Source organism: Gobio gobio (genome assembly GCF_949357685.1).
Source record: "Gobio gobio genome assembly, chromosome: 1".
NCBI classification, from domain to species: Eukaryota; Metazoa; Chordata; class Actinopteri; order Cypriniformes; family Gobionidae; genus Gobio; species Gobio gobio.
Genome location: NC_137097.1, coordinates 68,849,795 through 68,871,884, shown reverse-complemented (window position 1 = coordinate 68,871,884; position 22,090 = coordinate 68,849,795). Strand labels below are relative to the sequence as shown.

At 40.4% G+C, this 22,090-nt stretch overlaps 1 protein-coding gene across 2 annotated transcripts in view; it reads right to left on the bottom strand.

Annotated features, from left to right (window-relative positions):
* The window catches only part of gcgra (glucagon receptor a), a 130,969-nt gene that overhangs the window by 19,676 nt on the left and 89,203 nt on the right, over positions 1–22,090 (bottom strand). For both annotated transcript variants that reach the window (XR_013817330.1, XM_079827452.1), the window contains exons 3-9: positions 17,742–17,838; positions 17,423–17,530; positions 12,010–12,113; positions 9,349–9,455; positions 9,007–9,175; positions 4,404–4,563; positions 4,204–4,264 (exon numbers count right to left, since the gene is read on the bottom strand). Coding sequence is in view for 1 of the 2 variants with exons in the window: in XM_079827452.1 (XP_079683578.1) it covers positions 4,204–4,264; positions 4,404–4,563; positions 9,007–9,175; positions 9,349–9,455; positions 12,010–12,113; positions 17,423–17,530; positions 17,742–17,838 (806 nt within the window). In the remaining variant the exon portion in view is untranslated. The remainder of the gene's footprint in view (positions 1–4,203; positions 4,265–4,403; positions 4,564–9,006; positions 9,176–9,348; positions 9,456–12,009; positions 12,114–17,422; positions 17,531–17,741; positions 17,839–22,090) is intronic.

Here is a 22,090-nt window from a genome sequence, read left to right as displayed (position 1 = left end):
TCAGAGCGATCATTGAGAATGTCATTACACTCAATTAGCGGTGGTAGCAATAGGCTACTCTGCCCATCAAGCGATTCAACCTGGAAACCCTCTGCCTTTCTGCCTGAGGTCTCAACCAATCCGGCACAGGTCTTCAGTGAATAGGGGAATGGTTGGCCCTTGATGAAAAGCTCGAAGAAATCTGATCGCACCAGTGAACGGGAACGGTTACTTTGATCATCCAAAATTACGTACATCTTGGTTGCCTTTTCACGTTGACCTTGAGGGTATATTCGCACCAGACAGATCTTCTAGCAGGATTTTGCCGTTCGACCACATAACTGTGTGCAGTGTGAGGAAATGGTTGTACTGTTGCTAGCATGTTCCTTTTCCTCCCCGCCATTGTCTGGTGGGGGTGTAGGCCTTCTGTAGACTTGAGGTGGTGGACCTGGATGCATTGCAGCATGATGTCGGTCGCTGTCGCACTCCATGCACTTTACTGTTGTCTTACAGTCTCTTGCAAGATGACTAGCTGATGTGCAGCACTTGAAACAAATTCCATTCTCCTTGAGAATGCTCTTTCTTTCTTCAAGCGTCTTCCTTCTAAACACTCTGCATTTCTTTAGAGAATGTGGTTTGTCGTGAATGGGACAGTTTTTCTCTGACCCACCGAGCTTTCTCTCAGGTGAGTTCGCAGGTGGGTCTTTACCCGAAGAGATGTCTGTCTTATGAACGGATATTTTTCTTCCATAATTATTTGAGACTACTTTGTCTGACTTCAGTCCGATGTTGCTGGAGGATAGAAGGATGAAACTGGGATCATTCCTCCGTCGTGCTTCATGGCAGATGAAATCGGCAAAGTAATTGAATGGGGGGAAATAGCCATTGTTATCTTCTTTAAATCTTGAGCCGACTGAGAGCCATTTCTCCTGTAGCCCGTGAGGGAGTTTCTCCACTATGGGCCCAATGCCCCTGGCCGTATCCAGATAGGCCAATCCTGTGAGGTAACCTTCTTCTCTGGCACCCTGGAGTTCCATAAGAATATCGCCTAGGTCTCTCAGCTTCCCGTAATCTTTGGTTGATATTCTTGGGAATTCATCCAATCCCTTAAAAAGAGACTTCTCCATTACTTCATGTGCAGCGTAGCACTCTTGGAGGCGATCCCAGGCCTTTTTAAGTGCTACATCTGGGTTGCCGACATGCACAGAGCGAATCCTTTTGATGTGCTTCACAGACTCTGGTCCGAGCCATTTAATCAGCAAATCTAACATTTCAGTGGAGGTGAGTCCTAAGCCCGTAGTAGCATTACTGAATGATGATTGCCATGCTAAGTAATTTTCAGGTTTATCATCGAATTGGTAGAGACTTGTACTTACTAAATCACGCCGAGCCAGGTAACGTGCCAGGTGTTCTGTTTCAGGTGTCACGCTTGGGATGGATGGTGCATACACAGGCACATATGATGGAGCTGTTGCCTTAAGTGGTGATTTGCGAGGATGATGTATTGTCTTGGATTTTACGGGGTATCTACTGTCACTAGCAGGTGTTGTATGATGTCCATCATATCTTACCAGACCTGTATGACCTCCATTAAGTGGTGTGCTGATGTGGGTTACATCCCTGAATTTAGCATGATTGCTGAAGAATGGTCTTTTCGGAGCTGCGTTATGCTCAGATGGTCTGTTATGAGTTTCAACCTCTTCTTGCCCTTCCTGTAACTGTAAGTTGCGTTCTGATAGAGGATTCCATGTGATGTAGCTCCCTTCTGACAATGCTGCCTCAGGTAATTTTGCATGGGCAGATGCTTGATGTCGTGCTACGCTATGTGCAGCTTGTGCTTCAATATATTCTTCAGTGCGTGTTACAATTTCATTTTGTAAATTTGCTCGAGAAGATACATCAGTCTTGATTGAATCTTCTAGATCTAGTTCGGCCGCTTCTAATGCCTCGGCTTGGGCAATGGCTGCGGCCGCCTATCTTTGAAGTTCAAGTGCACCTAGTTCAGCTTCCAGCTTTGCTTTTCCTAATTGTAGCTCTGCTTCCTTCTCTGCCCTTTGTACCTTTAGCTCTGCTTCCTTCTCAGCAAACGCTGCTCATGCCTTCGCCGCCTCTACTTTAGTGCGCGCCCTTACTGCAGCACTTGATGCCGATGAGTGAGAGCTCTTTGATTTTCTTGTGTGCGCAGATGCATTGTCAGTCCTTTCTAATTCCATTTTACTAACTTGCTTCTCAAGACGTTGAAACTTCACAACAGTTTGTGTTGGCTGTAGTCAGATGACTTTAGCTGTAGTCACACTGCTAGCCTACATTGTAACTACTGAAGAAATAAAAAAAAGCTTTTAATTGTTTAACAATATTTCATCTTTAATATGAATGAGTTTGTCTGGAATTTATCTTTTTTTTATTGAATTTATATGATATTTATATTTTTGTAATTTAATTTTTGCCATGAATATAGCCTTAGATGCTGACATGGCATTATATAAAACAATCTGTATTCCATTATTAGATGTCTGTATAAGAGTAAACTCTAATCTGTGCAAACATTAAACTTTGCTGAAATTAAAAATCTTGATTTGGTCTCTACACTTCGTTCTGGCAACTCTGCTAAACTATAATTACTAAAACTAAAACTGAAACGAAATATATAAAAACTAAATAGAAATGTGTTTACAAAATAAAAACTAAACTAAAACTTGCAAAACAATTTATAAAATTAAACAGAAATTTTTTTGCAAAATTGAAAACGATAATAAAATAAAAACTAATTTAAAAATGCAAAACTATAATAACCTTGGTGTGGAAGCATTAAAGTGTCCGAGATAGACGCCAAAATGGTTGTTTACAGACACTAAGCACCCTCAAATGCAAGAGCACCCTCAGTTGATACTGTAATAATATATTGGCAAACGCTCCAGTGCATATTTGTGTTTGTAGAACGTCAAATGCATCTATTACAACGTGTTTCTGCAGCGGAGACAGGCTCGCAAAACCTCTCATGAACAAACAAACAAAGTGTAGACACGAATCGACGTAAGTAAGATATTTATTGTGCGCTGTTAGCTGCTTCATTGAACTTTGTGAGATTGCGATGAACTGATATAGCGACAGCGTTTAGTGATCGTAAATGGAGTGGGCTGGCTCGCTTTCGAGTCTACAGTCTATATAATCCATTGAATAAAACTAGTGTTCTTCATGTTGCAAAAAGGATTAATGGCCAATTGCACGCTGCAAAGTTTCGGAAGTGACAGTGAAATAGTAACGCATTAAAGCAATGTAAAGGCAGACTAATAGATTAATAGAAAAATGTGGTGGAGCCGTTGCTTAGCCTACATCTGCACTTTAATAGAGCACCCTCAGTGATTTCAGAAGCACCCTCAGTGATTTGATTATGACACCTGTAGGGCATAATAGGCCTAAGATAAGATGGCATAAGATGGCCATTTATTTTAAGTTATATTGTGTTTTGTTTGTATAATGAATGCTAAAAAATGTTCAGTGTTAAATAAATATTTTTAAATTGTAGTTTTGTAATGTATTTTTCTTTAAAAAAAAGCAAGACAAAATAGTAAAAAGCTAATGTTTACTATTTAATTTATGCAATGGTGAAAAAATTGGCAAAATAAATCGAAAAACCGCTTTCGGTATTCGGCTTCGGCCAAGAATTTTAATTTTGGTGCATCCCTAATATGAGTGCATTGCCTTTGTATAACTAAAGTTGTTGGTTCTACTTACAATACATTTGGAGTATAGCAGTGAAACTTGTGGGAATTACGCAGTCAGGTTTTAAAATATGGATGAAATAGGTACTATTATATACGTAACACCAACAGACCCAACGTTTCATTAATAGAAATGTACATCTTAAAAGCCCTTCCAACAATAACAGAGGCTGAATGAATGATTTACAGTACTAGACTGCAAGAGGCAAATCCCAAATGCTGGAGTGGAGGTTGCAGGTACATAAAAGTGCTCAATACTCGTTTATCATACGGGAAGCCGAATATCTGCGTAGCATCAGAGCGTTTGACAGTATCAGGGCTAAAGGTAGCTTGTGTTCACAATTTATGTATTTGATTTGTTATAAAACAAACGCTACAGTGACAGAGTACTGTTTTCTGCCAACTCCCCGAGCGCAAAAACACACTGACTGCTTCGCGAGCGCTGGCTTCCATCAGTCTGCCTGACGCAAACACGCTCATCCCACGTGGCTCCAGAACTTACTCTTCATTCTCGTACAAGTACTTCACAATCACCCACGGCAGCACGAATATCAGAGGGGCGCCTGAGGGAGAAGGAGAAAGAGAGAGAGAGAGAGAGAGAGCGCTTGTGAGATGAGGCATAAACCATCTGCCGTGCTCTGTATGAGGAAACTCTTCAACCCTGTTAATGAGTTCACGGCGTAAAAGCTTTGAACCTCTCACCCCAGCCAATGCACAGGTAGATGCCGAAGTAATTTCTCTCTGTCAAGACTGTGACGACCAGAAGGCTGTGCAGGTAGATGCCCTCCACCAGCAGCCAGTAGCTGTTAGCTAGTATGCTGTATTGCATCATCACCACAGCAACTCTGCAGCCGACCGCCGTCTGAAAGGCACACACGTTCACATGTTTTTGGGTCACTGAAAGCTTTAGGCTAGATTTTAACCTGCCGCCTCTATTCAGGTTAAACAGGTATTTAACCCATATCTATACAAACATGCATTTCAAGGAATATTCCTGGTCATTCCTGGTCATGGGCGGCATATTGGCATAGACAATTATATACGTTGAAGAGTTTAATAGCAGAAGTAGAAGCTGTTAAGCACTTTCATGAACTCTTCATTACATTTAATGTACAGTATATACTGCATGTTAACATTAGTTAAAACAATATCTATCACAAACTAACAATGAACAAACATTTTGCTATTTTAGTTTATATATTATATTAGCAATAATTCTTCAAATAGTTTTAGGGACACTAATTCTAACAAATTGCATTCAATTATGGAAGCTTGTTTCCACCACAGAATAAAAAATAAATAAGGTAACTGCGACTTTTTATCTCACAATTTTGACTTTTTTTCTGACAATTACGAGTTGACATCTTGAAAAAGTCTGAATTGCGAGTTATAAAGTCCGAATTGTGAGTTGTAAAGTCAGAATTGCGAGTTATAAAGTCCGAATTGCGAGTTATAAAGTCCGAATTGTCAGTTATAAAGTCTGAATTGCGAGTTATAAAGTCAGAATTGTCAGTTATAAAGTCTGAATTGCGAGTTATAAAGTCAGAATTGCGAGTTATAAAGTCTGAATTGCGAGTTATAAAGTCAGAATTGTGAGTTGTAAAGTCAGAATTGCGAGTTATAAAGTCAGAATTGTGAGTTGTAAAGTCAGAATTGCGAGTTATAAAGTCAGAATTGTCAGTTATAAAGTATGAATTGCGAGTTATAAAGTCAGAATTGTGAGTTGTAAAGTCCGAATTGCGAGTTATAAAGTCAGAATTGTGAGTTGTAAAGTCCGAATTGCGAGTTATAAAGTCCGAATTGTGAGTTGTAAAGTCCGAATTGCGAGTTATAAAGTCAGAATTGTCAGTTATAAAGTCTGAATTGCGAGTTATAAAGTCAGAATTGCGAGTTATAAAGTCAGAATTGTCAGTTATAAAGTCAGAATTGCGAGTTATAAAGTCAGAATTGTCAGTTATAAAGTCAGAATTGCGAGTTATAAAGTCTGAATTGCGTGTTTTAAAGTCAGAATTGTGAGATGTAAACTCGCAATTGTGAGATAAAAAGTCGCAATTATCTTTTAAATAGTTCTATTCTATGGCGGAAACAAGCTTCCATATTAAGTCTAGGCAGCACTAAGTGCAAATAGTGATAGATGATGTTTACACTAGGTGCAAATAGCTGCAGATGCTATTTACTAAGTGAAAATAGCAGTGTTAATTTTGACAGCAAATTTTGATTTAGTTTTAGTCATATTTTAGTCACCTGAATTGTTTTTAGTTTTAGTCGAATAAATATCATAAGATTTTAGTCGACTAAATCTACAGTAGGTTAAGTCTCCTAAAATCTAATGAGTTTAGTTCAATTGTAATACATTAAGCATTTAAGCATTACATAACCGACTGTCACTTGAACTGATATTTTGACATCATTTTGTTTTTGACAATAAAAATACATGAAAGAGAGCTCACTTCACTTTTTGTCAATTTCACGTTTGTTTTTTAAAAACATCTATACAGTTTTTATAACTTTGTATTTCTGTTTTAGTTAGTAGGCCATATCAGGTTAAGCTAAAGCTTCAAATACATTTTTTTTTTTCAGTTAACATTTATTTAATTTCAAGTAATGAAGATATTTTTTATGGTTTTAGTGAACTATCATAACCCTGATACTTTATTGAATATGTGTCAAATACTGGTCTTTCCTCCTGACTATGAATTAAATGGGAACAAAATTAAATACAATTTATTGTGTAACCAAAATCTAATATATAAAGAGTGACTTTTAATTATAAACAAGCTCGAAATACACATTGACTCTTATTTTGAAATGTCTGCGCCTTACTATTGCAGTTGCAGGAGCTCATTCAAGTTCAGGAGATAAAATATGCATTGTAACAACCGTCTAAAACATATCACTATATAAACATTGTAAATCAGCATCAGTTCATAAACAATTGCCTGGCATAAATGTGCACTATTCATTGATTGTGAGCCGCTCTGGAGCGCTGTATAGGGGATGCGTGAGCCTGGAGAACGCGCAACAGCGCCGTGTTTTCCAGCAGTTAGATCAGTTCAAATCAAATGTGCGCATCTGTTACACAAGATACCAGTTCTGACTGGATCTCTTCCCTAATCGACCCTCCCTAACATTTTCGTCTCGTTTTTATTTGTTGACGAAAATGAATACGTTTTTTATCCAACACTAGTTTTTATTTAGTTATCGTCTCGTTTTCGTCAGTGAAAAAAGGTAGTAGACAAAAATGATGACGAAAATTATTCGTCAACGAAATTAACACTGGAAAATAGGAATATATTCTATTTACACAATAGTCGATCCATCGCGTCAAAAACAAGATCCTTAAGACTTGTTCACACCGGGGCGAATTTCGCTCGCGTTTATCGCCGACGTTTAACGCCTCGTGACTAAACAAAGAGCGCCAATGTGAGTGTGCACACCGACGCGCAAAACACCACATGTAAAAGCGGCATTTAAAAAAAAATGCCTTGGGTTCGTGTTAAAAACTGGCTGACCAATGAGATCGCCGCTTTAGTTCACATGTCTGGAGCTGCTGAAGTTACAGTAAAACACGACTTGGTGGCGCTCAAGCACAAAACGGTCTTGCCGTCATTGAAATGACGAAGAGGAAGTAAGCAGACAAAGAAGAAGATGAGCTGCTGATGCTGCTTGCCAGTAAAAAAAAATGTGCGAATGGTTTTGGCAGAACGTAAATACTGTCTCTCTTCTTCTTCTTCTGTGTGACAAGCGAGTGTCAGAAGCATAAAGTGCCGCAGCACCACCTTGTGTAACGGGAGCACCATCTACTGAATTTGCACGTGCACTCGGCGCATCGCCAGTAAAAATCGCTTGGGTGTGAACACAAAGACGCCCCCAAAAACGTCTCGAAAAACGCTGGCGATAAGGGTGCACAATATTCGTCCCGGTGTGTACAGGCTTTTACGCTTTACTAATTGCGCCACTGAAGACGTTGAAAAACAAGCATTTTTTTATCTCGAATGGCATTTGCCAAAAAGGCACGCTATTTGCACTTGGTGTGAATAGACACTCTTGTTAAATCTATCCTTTAAAAGTAGAATAATGCTTTTAATAGTTAAAAAAAAACATCCGAAAGGAACAGAAAAGTTCTGTCCATAGACACTAAGTTGTAAATAACCCAGAATATTCCTTTAAAATAATCACATAGGCATAGGATTATTAAAAATAGATATACACGACAGTTCAAAGGTTTGGGTTAGTATATATGTATATATATATATTATACTTTTATTCAAAAAGGATGCATTAAATCTGTCACAATTCACCAGTGTGAGTGCCCGTGATCACCACCAGAGGACCCGGACTGTCGTTCTATCAAAGACTACATTACCCATAATCCTTTGCCCGGACTCATCATCACTCATTGTTTGCACCTGTGTCTCATTATCTCATTACCTCTGCCTATATATACACTCTCATTCACTGCGAAGTCTTGTATGTGTTACTACTGCATTTCTGAGCGTTCTCCCCGGTTTCTGGATTACTTGCCTGTTTCTGGATTACACTTTTGCCCGTGTTCCCTGCCTTGTTGTGTTTTGTTTGTTTGGACTGCCAGCCTGTGTATGACCTTTTGCCTGTAGGCTACTCTTGACTAAGATTGTGGATTACCCTTTCATTAAAGCTGCATTTGGATCCTCAACCTTCTGTCTCAGAGCAGTAGTAACACATACAAGACTTTGCAGTGAATGACAGAGTGAACATGGCATATATAGGCAGAGGTAATGAGTTAATGAGACACAGGTGCAAACAATGAGTGATGATGAGTCTGGGCAAAGGATTATGGGTAATGTAGTCAATGATAGAATGACAGTCTGGGTTGGAGTGCCCTCTGGTGGTGATCACGGGCACTCACACTGGTGAATTGTGACAAAATTGACACTTTCATCTTTCATGATTATGATCACAATTTTAAATTTAGTTTACAGAGGCAATTAGCTAACTATTTATATTCTATTCACTAACTATTTTGAACATTGAAAATAATCAGAAATGTTTCTTGAGCATCAAATCCTCATTGCAGAAGGATTTCTGAAGGATCATGTGACACTGAAGACTGAAGTAATGATGCTGAAAAGTTTAATTTTAAAATGAAAATTAAATTTTATTCAAATAGAAAATGGTTAATTAGTAGTAATGTATTCATTTGTAACGCTTGGTTAGCAGAGGAGAATAAAATATTGGAAAATCTTAACAACCCAAAACTTTTGAACTGTGGTGTGTTATTATCGTTTAATAGCATATCATAAAGAAAGACAGCAGGTTATTGGACCTCGTTTTTAACCATCCACTCCACTTCCAGTTCAGTGGTGATGTCCTGACCAACATGGAAGGTATCGGACCTTTCCAACATGGCATCTTTGATGAGGATAGAAGAGGCTCGCAGGATAAAGGAGGCAAACAAGTTCATGTGGATGTTGTTTCTCATGCAGTGCAGCTTCCTGCAGGGATCAAAGAGCAATGAACGAAAAGTCAGAAAGCATTACATTACACTCTTCTCACAAAGAAGCCCAACTCCTTAACCATAGACACATTCAAATATCCAAACACTGATGCAATATCATGTTTTCAATTTAAAATGTAAGCAGAAGGAATAGATGACTTGAAATGTTACCTAAAGGCCACCAGGATGCCCAACGCCAGCACCAGCGCCCCGAGAGACAGAGAATATCCAACGGTGTACATGGTCAGGAACTGACTGAGGATCCGTCCGTAGTGTTGCTGCACACAGACATGCAAATACATCTGATCAGACAATGACGCACATGCACAGGTGAATGTGAACCTGATTACAGGATACACTCTCAATTTAAATGAGGGCAGGATGACCATCCAATAAATATGTGTAGTCCCAACTCAAAAAAACGAATTCATGTAATCAAATGTAATTGAGTTGGTCCAACACAATTTGATCAAATACAGTTTAAAAAATTACTTTTTTTATGCTTGTCAAACTTAAAGGGTTAGTTCACCCAAAAATGAAAATTCTGTCATTAATTACTCACCCTCATGTCGTTGGACACCTGTAAGACTTCCGTTCATATTCGGAACACAAATGAAGATATTTTAGTGTAAAGCTGATGGCTGAGAAAGGCTTCAGATAGGCCTCCATTGGCATTCAGTACATTGACACTTCCAAGATCCATGAAAGGCACTTAAAACGTCGTTACAAAGTCCATCTCACCACAGTGACTCTACAATAATTTTACGATGCGACGACAATAGTTTTTGTGCGCAAAAAAAAATCAAAATAACACCTTTAACCAACTTGTTCTCGACTTCCGTGTGTGCCTCCACGACGCATGCGCGAGAATATGACGTAGCGCCGGCGTTTGGGAATCCATGAAATACACACTTTAACCCCATTTTGAGAATTACGCCGAGACCTAAAGCACGATCAATGTAGAATTCAACAGCTTAGACACGCGCGTCTTCCTCTGCTCGTAAACAAATCGCTTCTGGGTCATATGTCCGAACGCCGGATCTACGTCATATTCTCGCGCATGCGTCGTGGAGGCACACGGAAGACAAGAACAAGTTGGATAAAGGTGTTATTTTGATTTTTTTTTGCGCACAAAAACTATTGTCGTCACATCGTAAAATTATTGTAGAGCCACTGTGGTGAGATAGACTTTGTAACGACGTTTTAAGTGCCTTTCATGGATCTTGGAAGTGTCAATGTACTGAATGCCAATGGAGGCCTGTCTGAAGCCTTTCTCAGTCATCAGCTTTACACTAAAATATCTTCATTTGTGTTTCGAAGATGAACGGAGGTCTGACGGGTGTCGAACGACATGAGGGTGAGGAATTAATGACAGAATTTTCATTTTTGGGTGAACTAACCCTTTAAATTAAAATATTCCATTAGAAAATCAATTATAAGCGGTTTCATTCATCATTATACACAATGTACACCGATCAAGCATAACATTATGACCTAATATTGTTTTGGTCCCCCTTTAGCTGCCAAAACAACCCTAACCCGTCGAGGCACGGACTCCACTAGACCCCTGAAGGTGTGCTGTGGTATCTGGCACCAAGAAGTTAGCAGCAGATCCTTTAAGTCCTGTAAGTTGCTAGGTGGGTGCTCCATGGATCGGACTTGTTTGTCCAGCACATCCCACAGATGCTCGATTGGATTGAGATCTGGGGAATTTGGAGGCCAAGTCAACACCTCAAACTCGTTGTTGTGCTCCTCAAACCATTCCTGAACCATTTCTGCTCTGTGGCGGCGCATTATCTGCTGAAAGAGCCACAGCCACCAGGGAATACCGGTTCTATGAAAGGGTGTACATGGTCTGCAACACTGCTTAGGTAGGTGGTACATGTCAAAGTAACATCCACATGGATGGCTGGATCCAAGGTTTCCCAGCAGAACATTGCCCAACGCATCACTGCCTCCGCCGGCTTGCCTTCCTCCCATAGTGCAAAATGTTTACTTGCTGCCTAAAATATCCCACCCACTAACAGGTGCCGTGATGAAGAGATAATCAGTGTTATTCACTTCACTTCGTGGTCATAATGTTATGCCTGATCGGTGTATATGATTAACAAATAAGAAAAGACTGGTGTCACTCCAGACATTAGCATAGATCACTGATAACATGTCTATGTTTATACAGTATGGCCACGTTCACATAGCATTAGAATAAAAAAATCCTTAAAGGGATAGTTCACCCAAAAATGAATGTTTGTAACCAAGCAGATCTCGCCACCCCCCATAATATTAAAACATTTATTAATCTTAGTTAATGTTAATTTCAACATTTAATAATACATTATAGAAATCAGAAGTTGTATCTGTTAATAGTAATGGACCTGAGACATGAACAATGAACAGTACTTTTTATTAACGCTAACAAAGATTAATAAATACTGTAACAAATACTTATTCATTGTTAGTTAATGCACAGTAAAAGCAACTAATAGTAAAAGTGTTACCAAAAAAACAAAAAAAAAAACAAAAGACAAACCCTGTGTAAAACTAAACTTTGCATTAAGGCTGAAATAAATTACATGACATTTTAGCTGAAACTCTTGCCCCGATTTGCAGTCGGGGTGAATTAACACTAGTTAGCACAATAAGTCCAAGCCAGTCTGCGGATTTTGACAGATTCCACACAACACATGTCTGATATTTTGAGCCAAATCTCTTTTTAGATTTTAAAAGTTGTTTAGTGTATTCCCACCTTTAGTAGTACAGAACACAATTGATCTTAAAAATGTTTAAGATATTATAGCTATTTATTATAACGATCACCTATTTCTCACATACCATGTTGATTTGCGTGGGGTCACGTGACAGACATTCGCTGGTGTTCTTCTGCTTGCTATACTGTCCGTCTGCATCACACTCCAGATACACGAACCCATGTCGAACTGACACACAAACACATAAACAGATGGAGCAGTCACACGGGGCACATAAGAGAGCGTCATATGAGCCCAAGAGAATAATCCATATGGAGAGAAATGTGTAAATTAGTGGAAGAAGATGAGAAGATGAGAATCTAAAAGAAGTGCATTATTTAAACTGCAGCCACATATAATATTTGTTCACACTATAATTGACATGAATTTACTGAATTTATAATATGAATTTAGCTGTCAACACATATATTGCTAATATTTCACCCCCAAATAAAAATAAATAAATAAAAAACGATCAAAGGCCAACGATCCATCGCTTCTCTATCCGTCATCGTGTTAACCCTCTCGAGTCGGCGGTGAATTTTTTTGTTTTGTAGAAAGTTAATTGCTTTATTTAAAGTGAATTTCATTTTGTATAAATTGTATCTTAATTTTAATTATTTATTATTGAATTTTTTAGCATGAGACTACTTTCAAAAACAAAATAATAGTACAAAAAGTGTAGAAAAAATGCTTTTAGTAATTTTTGTGGCCCCACTTTATATTAGGTGGCCTTAACTACTATGTACTTAAATAAGTACAATGTACTTATTGTGTTCATATTGTGTTGCAAAACACTTTTCCTGATATTGAGGTGGGATACGGGTAAAGTTAGGGACAGGTGTGGTTGTATTGGTAAGTTTAAGGGTAAAGTTAGGGACAGGTGTGGTGGTATGGGTAGGGTTAGGGACAGGTGTGGTGGTGGGGGTAGGGTTAGGGACAGGTGTGGTTGTATTGGTAATTTTAAGGGTAGGGTTAGATGTAAGGGAAGGGTCAGCAGTGTAATTACAAATGTAACTACAGAAATTAATTACAGATGTAATTACATGCCGGTATATTTAAAAATGTAAGTACAATGTAAAGACATGTATGTACACAATAAGTGCATTGTATCAAATGGATAATTAAAATGTTAGTACATAGTAGTTAAGGCCACCTAATATAAAGTGGGTCCATTTTTGTCTTGTTTCTAGTCTAAATATTTAAACATTCTTAAATCAAGATGCATTTACTAGATAAGTACAATATGTAATATATGTCCTGTTGGTCTCTGTCACACACCTGAATTAAGCTAATTCATTATTCAGGTCATTGTGTTGGCTATTATGTTCTTTTGTCCTCTCAGGTGATCTCCATCATTATTCATTAGATGTCACGCCTCCTCGCATACAGGCTTTGTGAAGAAAAACTGTCTTAATTTTAAATCAGTATATTGTTTCATGTGAATGAGTAGGCTCAATGATTCTCACATCAGTTTAAAGCAAAAACTCCAGGCAAATACACCCATTAGTCAAATGTCTTGTGGACACATATCTATTGTGTGTTTTGAGGCCTTCATTTTAATTTTCTTTTCTTGTTTTTCTCAAAAACCATGCATAAACATTTTTCTCTCAAAAATACAAGCATGTAGATACATGTTGCTCACATATTATGGTAGCCCAGTTTGTGCTGAATACAGTGTAATCACACTTTTGCCATTAATATGTTTATAAGCAACTGAAAAAAAAACACAAATGTAAAAGCAGGGGGTTAAAAAGTAAGTAGGGGTTAAAGTAGGGGTTAAAGTAAGTTTAAGTAGGGGTTAAACCCGCCAATTGCGCGCCAGGTGGATGAGCCGGTTTGTGATCGGTCACCGCAGATTTGTAACGGAAGCAGGATAGAAAAATTTACAGTTTTATACACTAGACTAGTGCAATTGCATGGAATAAATGACCAGTGTCAATAAAGGGATTTAAGGATTTGGGGATTTTTAAAAGATTGGTTAAAAAATGGCTGTTTGGTGACGCTAGATAGGTTGTTTTATGGCTGTATTTTGTTAATAGTGAGTGTATTGTTTAATTGTGAATTTTGTTTAAGGTTTTAAAATTAGTATTTGGCTAGGACCCATACAGAAATGTAATATATGTACATATATGTCCCTATATCCCAGTAATTATGTTATTTAGGTTTCATATTAGGCAATACATTATTAGCACATATATGCATCCTCACAATATATGAAGATATAGGTTTATACCATATATGAAATACCCATAGAAGAATTATTATACATGTATACTTTACGAGTAAACCTCACTCCTCTGATCTCAAGAGATGCTCTTGCGACTGACGTTAGAGGTTGCATCCTTTCCTTGTTAGAGCGTCCGACTCTCATGCCGGCGGACCCGGGTTCAAGTCCCGCTTAGAGCGGGCGGTTCGAACAGGAGGGGTTACATGAGCATATTAGGATATTTCTAATATGACACTAATATGTATTATACACACACAAACATATATACAACCCCAAATCAGAAAAAGTTGGGACAGTATGGAAAATGCAAATAAATAAAAAAAGAAGTGATTTCTAAATTTACTTTGACTTGTATTTCATTGCAGACCATATGAACACAAACTATTTCATGTTTTGTCTGGTCAACTTCATGTCATTTGTAAATATGCATCATTTCCTGTCCTTCAGACCTGCAACACATTTCAAAAAAAGTTGGGACAGGAGCAATTTAGGGCTAGTAATGAGGTAAAATGGTTAAATAATGATGTGATTTGAAACAGGTGATGTCAACAAGTGATTGTAATTATGATTTGGTACAAAAGCAGCATCCAAGAAAGGTCTAATCCTTTAGGAGCAAGATGGGCCGAGGATCGCCAGTTTGCCAACAAATACATGAGAAAATTATTGAAATGTTTAAAAACAATGTTCCTCAAAGAAAGATAGGAAGAGGTTTGGATATTTCACATTCAACAGTGCATAACATAATTAAAAGATTCAAGGAATCTGGAGGAATTTCAGTGCGTAAAGGACAAGGGCGCAAGCCTAAGCTGAACAACCGTGATCTCCGATCCCTCAGGCGGCACTGCATCAAGAATCGTCATTCATCAATAAGCGTTATCACCACATGGGCTCAGGACTACTTTGGCAAATCTTTGTCAAGTACCACAATACGTAGTTACGTCCACAAATGCCAGTTAAAACTGTACTGTGCCAAAAGGAAGCCCTATGTTAACATTTACATTTACATTTACATTTATGCATTTAGCAGACGCTTTTATCGAAAGCGACTTACAACTTGGGGGTACAATAAGCGATTGGTCGTGAAGAGTCGAGTGAGCGCAGCAAGTGCCTGTGTCCAGTGTTAACAGTGTCCAGAAGCGCCGTCGACTTCTCTGGGCTCGGAGGCATTTGGGGTGGACCATCACACAGTGGAAACGTGTACTGTGGTCAGATAAATCAGTATTTCAGGTATTTTTTGGGAGGAATGGACGCCGTGTGCTCCAGACCAAAGAAGAAAAGGATCATCCAGACTGTTACCAGCAACAAGTCCAAAAGGCAGGGTCTGTCATGGTATGGGGTTGTGTCAGTGCCCTTGGCAAAGGTAACTTTGGCACCATTAATGCTGAAAAGTACATAGAGATTTTGGAGCATAATATGCTGCCTTCTAGGGATGTGACGGTGAGGAAATTTTCCCACCGGTTAATTGATGTGTGACAACACCGGTAATACCGGTATCACCGGCGGAGGCTTTTAAATCACTAATTCTATCTAACCGAAAGTAACATGCACACGACCGCTCTGAACTGAAAACGCGCCAGTGCGCACACACCGTGAATGACAGCTCGTCTGTAAATGCGCGCTCTGTGAGACCATGTCTCAATCAGTTCCCTAGTTCAGTAGTCAGGGCACTGATCAAGCATTGATCAGTCTATGATTGAGATGCACGTCATGAATGAATAACAGTTCGTCCGTAAAGCCTTTATAGCCTACTCGACGCGCCCGCATGAGCGCGAGGGTGCGCGCGGCAAAAATAAATGCGCGCAGTCAGCGTAGCGGAGGCTCGCACTGCGGAGCCAGGCGAAAGTAAACAATGCGCGCTCTGTGCGGCCGTACACATTTTACTTTCGGTTTTGAGTTAGCGGCAATTCGGCTGCGGGTTGCTTGAATTGTGGGTTCATTAGCCTATTATTTTTAATGAAAAACACAACAAAACAAATGACAATCTCCCTTAAAATAAGCGCTTTTACGTTTCGCTCTGAAACCAAATCTTCCGCGATCATCTCAGTCAGCTCCTCACTCTAAAATCTGATGAATGACTCCTGCCGCTGCCGAGACTCACGGTCGGATCCTGCTTTATTAAGCAGATACGTTCAGTTTTTATTTGTATTGTCTGTTCTCTAACTGAACTAAATTATTTTATTACTATAAAAAAATCAAAAAGACGGTGGGCGGTGCCACGGTGGGCAAGTGATGTAACCGGTGTTGAGTCTGGACACCGGTAACACCGGCAACACCGACTATCGTAGCAAGCCTACTGCCTTCAAGAAGACATCTTTTCCAGGGACGTCCATGCATATTTCAACAAGACAATGCAAAACCACATTCTGCACACATTACAAAGTCCTGGCTGCGGAGGAAGAGGGTGCAGGTACTTGACTGGCCTGCCTGCAGTCCCGACCTGTCTCCAATAGAGAATGTGTGGCGCATTTTGTTGCCCACCTTAAGACTTGTTTGCAGGAAGAATGGGACAAAATTACACCTGAAACACTTCATCACTTGGTGTCTTCAGTTCCTAAACGTCTTTTAAGTGTTGTGAAAAGGAATGGCAACATTACAAAGTGGTAAATGCTTTACTGTCCCAACTTTTTTAGAAATGTGTTGCAGGTCTGAATGACAGGAAAGGATGCATATTTACAAATGACATGAAGTTGACCAGACAAAACATGAAATATTTTGTGTTCATATTGTCTGCAATGAAATACAAGTCAAAGTAAATTTAGAAATCACTTCTTCTTCTTTTTTATTTGCATTTTCCATACTGTCCCAACTTTTTCTGATTTGGGGTTGTAATCTATGGAATTGTTTCAATTTCTAATAGATTTCATATATGTTTTTACTTAATAAGAGCATTTATAGCATATATTAATATTTCATATATGCACATTTATTACATTTCTGTATGGGGAGAAACCTGTCATTTTATCTGTCACTACCAGCATTTATCCTTTATTAGCATTGAGGGCCGCAATGGAAATAAGCCAATGCTTTATTGTGTTTTTAAAGTGTATGGGATACTTGTTAATTTTTACAGTTTTGTAAACTTGTCAAATAAATTTCAATTAAATTCTTAATAGTCCTAAAATATCTTTCAATTCTTAATAGTCCTAAAATATCTTTCAATTCTTAATAGTCCTAAAATATCTTTCAATTCTTAATAGTCCTAAAATATCTTGCTTTCATTTGGTGTGAATGACATGGCCTAGAATTGTTATAAACGTATTTACAGTACCTTCCTTGTGCCAGGGCAGGTACCAGGGACAGGCCAAACTCACTGTAGTATTGGGCAGAGCATCTGGCCAGCAGGCATACTTATCAAACGTTCGGTTGCACACAATACCTGGAAAACAAACATTCATGTTAAAGTCTCCTCGTTTTTGCTAGCTCTGCTGGACGGAATCTGTGTGTGACATGATGACTCCTAATCTGAGGGCTCAGCACTGTTTTGTAACACACATCCCTTACTAGCACTGTGCACTTTAATCATCGCTGAATTTACACACCAACTGTGACTCAAGCCAAGCCCTGTGGAAGGACACAGAACAGCTCACCTGTCATCGGCGGTTCTCTGCTGATATTTCGAAAACATTCATCTCTGTACATCATCCATCTTGCCATCAAAGTATTGAGGGATACAGCAGATGACACCTGTAAGATCCAATCAGTGAGACCGCATGGAAAGGTTAACATTTTGTCATTATTTGTACTCACTCTCATGTCACTTGAAATAATATTATAATTAAGATTTTTCATAAAACACTAAATAAATTGTATTTTTATTTTCTATTTCCTCACATGAATATGCTGAATTAATACCTAATCTGATCTTCAGTGAGTTGCATAACACTCAGACTCTTAGCCAACTCGAAAAAGAGCTGAGAGGTGCACGTTGCATTTCTGTTTGTTCTCAGCTTTTTAAAAATATATCTGAATAAATGTTAACACCAATGTATTTATCAAAAAAAGTAGTTGCAGCGCACAAATAAAAAAGGTAGCAGGATCAGCCTTGTGAAAAAGAACTGTGCTTAATTATATTGAATGTGCACTTGCACTTGTGTACTTCAAATATTAAAGTATAGTTTTAAAAAACTGTGCTCGCTGATAATACAATATTAATTAAATAAATGCATATTAAGTGTTCATAAGCGAGCAAAGAATATTAAAAAGTGCACTTTGTAAGGGTGTCACATTATGTTACGGTTACGTGCTGGCATTGAGCTCACGTAGACGAGGAGAACAGGAAACAGGAACTTTTAATAATAAAACTCAGGAACACACTTAGACACGTCAAACATTAACCAGAACCGACAAACACTGAGGACAAACTAAGGATTTACATACACAGAGCAAATGAGGATAACGAGGTGCAGGTGATGGACGAGACACAGGTGACAGACATGACTAATTAACCAAACTGGGGAGAAACAGAATCTTAATCAAAACACAAGACAGGGCATACATGTAACATAACGCCCCCTCCCGGAAAGGCGCGTCCTCGCGCTGTAAAGGGAACATCTGAGGAGGGAGGGTGGGGGCTCAGGAGGAGGACGAGGAAACAAACAGGATATAAAGTAAAGTCCAAAACAAGAAAAACAGAGTCCAAGGGAACAAAAAACAGTCCATGGGGGCGAGGAAGGAGGGAGGAGCCAGTGGGGAGCCAGGAGCAGGAGAAGCCAGGTGGTGTGCCAGAAACCAGCCAGGACGAGGCCCCAGAGCGGAGTCGATGGTGGGAGGAGCCATGGAGGAGACGACTGGGAGGTAGACGACACCCTGGGGACGACCAACGGAGAAGGAGCCAGAGATGGAGCCGACGAGCCGATGAGCCCCCGCGAAGCTGATGGTCCAGGAGACCGAGGTGGCACCGCAGCGACGAGCACCCGAGATGGAACCGGGAAACCAGAGGACAGCGGCTGGACTGGAGGGACCGAGGACAAAGGCGGAGCTGAAGGGAAGGCGGAGCCAGACGAAGCCGCAGGTGAAGGCAGGTCGACGACTGACCAAGGCGGAGCCGGAGAGACGAGGGAGCCCGGAGAAGCCGTATGGCCGATGGTGTCCGGTGGAGCCGAGGGAGGGAGAAGCCAGGGAGGCGCTGAAGTGTCGACGGGCCGAGGCAGAGCAGGGGGCACGGAGGCTGGAGGCGGAGTCAGGGGAACCTCAGTGCTGGACAGAGCTGGTGGCCTGAAGACACTAGCGGTGTCCACACAGCGTGTGGGTGGAGCAGAGGGGCAGAAGGGCAGCAGCGAAGGGCGCACTGAGGAATGGACCAACTGAGGAGGTGGGAGAGGGAGGCTGGGTGGGAATTCCTGAAACTCTGGAGATACTGGGGACGCTGGAGACTTGGAAAACACAGGAGATACAGGGGGTACAGGAAAAACCTCTCCATAAAAGTCCATCAGGTCCACCTCAAAAACTGTCCTCAGCTCCTCCATGTAGCTGCCAGCGGCTTCCTTCAACTCATCCACTGCGGCGGTGTTGTGGGCGGGGCTTTCCTCCCAGCCCTCGAACTCCACAATAACTTCCTCCGCGATGTATGGCGTTGCCGGCTCACACACCTGGTCAGACCTTGTTGGTGGTCCGGGCTCCGCGGCGATTACACACTCCGTCCTTGTCCTCGGTACGGGCTCGTCACTTGCGAGTGGCCGGTCCCCACGGTCTGCGGGGGGCTCGTGCAACTTCTCCGTTGCATCACTCGCTGGTGGTGGTTGGCTGGTCTCTGGCAGTGGTGGAGTGGGACTGGTACCGCTGTCCTCCTCAGTGGGGCCGATGGTGAATGGCGAGTTGTTGGATACCAGTACCCACTCCACGAATGCGGCGAAATCCTCCTTTGGACCGCCCGCTGGAACGCAAGCCTTCGACCGCCCGCTCAGGCCGGCATGGAAAAAAATACAGAGCAAGCGGTCTGGGAAGTGCGTCTGCCACGCAAGGTCCAAGAAGTCCCGTGTATGCGCTTCCAGCGGACGGTCTCCCTGCTCCAGGCAGAGCAGACAAACAGCGGGAAGGGCCATGGGAAACGGGAAAACTCAAAGAAAAGAAACAAACAAAAAACGGTTTCGGTCGGTTCTTCTGTTACGTTTACGTGCTGGCAATGAGCTCACGGAGACGAGGAGAACAGGAAACAGGAACTTTTAATAATAAAACTCAGGAACACACTTAGAACGCGTTTCCACCGCAGGAACTTTACCCCGGAACCAGGAACTTTGGGGGGGAACTCGGTGTGTTTCGACCGCAGGAACCAGGGTCTAAATGAAGTTCCGGGTAAATATTTCCCCCTCCAAACGGCCCTGCTTGCGAGGTGGTACTTTCAAAAGTTCACGAACTTTCGGGGGTGGGACTTGGGCGCTGAACATGCTGATTGGTTGAGCTCTCGCAGCATTTTTTTTTCCACCGCCATTTTTACAAGTCTTTTGCAGGTGGGTTCTGCGTTCAGTAAATATTTTCTTTGCAACAATGGAGTTCAACAAAAAATTTGACCGATGGACCGACGACGAGGTTCAGGCTTTATTGAGCATATAAGCGGAGGAGGACATCCAGCGGGAACTGGAAACGGCGACCCGTAATGAAAAGGTATACCTGAAGATATCGACTCGGTTCCAGTCACACTGGAAAACAGTGCAGAGAGAAGTTGAAGAAATTAAGACAAGATTACAAGAAATTAAAGGATCATAACAACCGGAGCGGTTCCGACCGGCGTATCAACAAGTGGTATGACCGCCTGGACGCGTTGTTGGGACATAGACCGTCTTTTTCTGGTGCAGCGGTAACGAAAGACTCGGCTATTGCGTTGTTGGAAACCATCCAGGAATCCGAGTTGGTTGAAGGTAAATATCTCATCTTGGTATCATCTATTAAACTCATTGCAGTGTTCAAACACGTTGCAGTAACTTTTTTCAACATGCTTTTCCAGACGTAACGAGTGGCCCTGATGAATTGCAGGCAACGGAGACCAGCGTGTTTTCCCCCGCGGTCACCAGTACGTTAACCCCGTGTCTCATGCCGAAACACACACACACGCAGAGGTATAAAGCTGACAATAATGTGTATATATTTAAAAACTGATGTGTAATCCTTAATGGTTTTGAGTAGTTTTGTTGTTTTTAATTGTAAACTTAAATTGCCCATGATAAAAATTGCACACTGGGGCCCGTTCTTCGTACCTCGCTTAATACATCTGAGATGATTTGACAGATCCCAGATCTTTTAATCGTGATAACTGATCTCTGGCTAATTTGGTTCTTCAAACGAATTTGCGGATTGGATTAAAATATCTGGATTAAATGATCACAGATCACTGCGCGTTCTTGTGTTCCCTGAAGAGGGCAGATGCATCGATACTCGAAACCACGATCAGCAATGCAGCGATAGGTTGGCGTCAAGACAGCAACGTAATGACATCATATAATTAAAAAAGCCACCTGGCAAAAAAACGTGACAAATTATACAATAAAAACCCCACGAATTTCTGGACCTTTATAAGGAAACAGCCAAACCACCAAACCAACATAAAAGTTATGATAGATAAATGATAAATGTTTTTTGTTTTTTTAACATGATTACCAATTATTTATATTCACGATTTTATACAGTATTTTTACACCCTTTACATTTTTATTTAAATGTTGTAATTTAATTTTTAATTCAATTTGGAGCAGATTTGTAACGTGACAGTATTAAAGTTTCTTAAGGGTCAAATTCTCTGCATCTCTTGCGCTGCATCAAGCCATCCCATAATATCTGTCATCACTTAAATTAATGCACGGCTCAGAGTAACTGTGTGTAAACTGTGTGTAAACCTCCAATAAAATTATAAAGTAATTATTCCATCACAAATAAATCGCTCAATCAAGTGGCTGTGTCTATATTATTATAAACAACATTGTAATATTATATACATTCTCATATA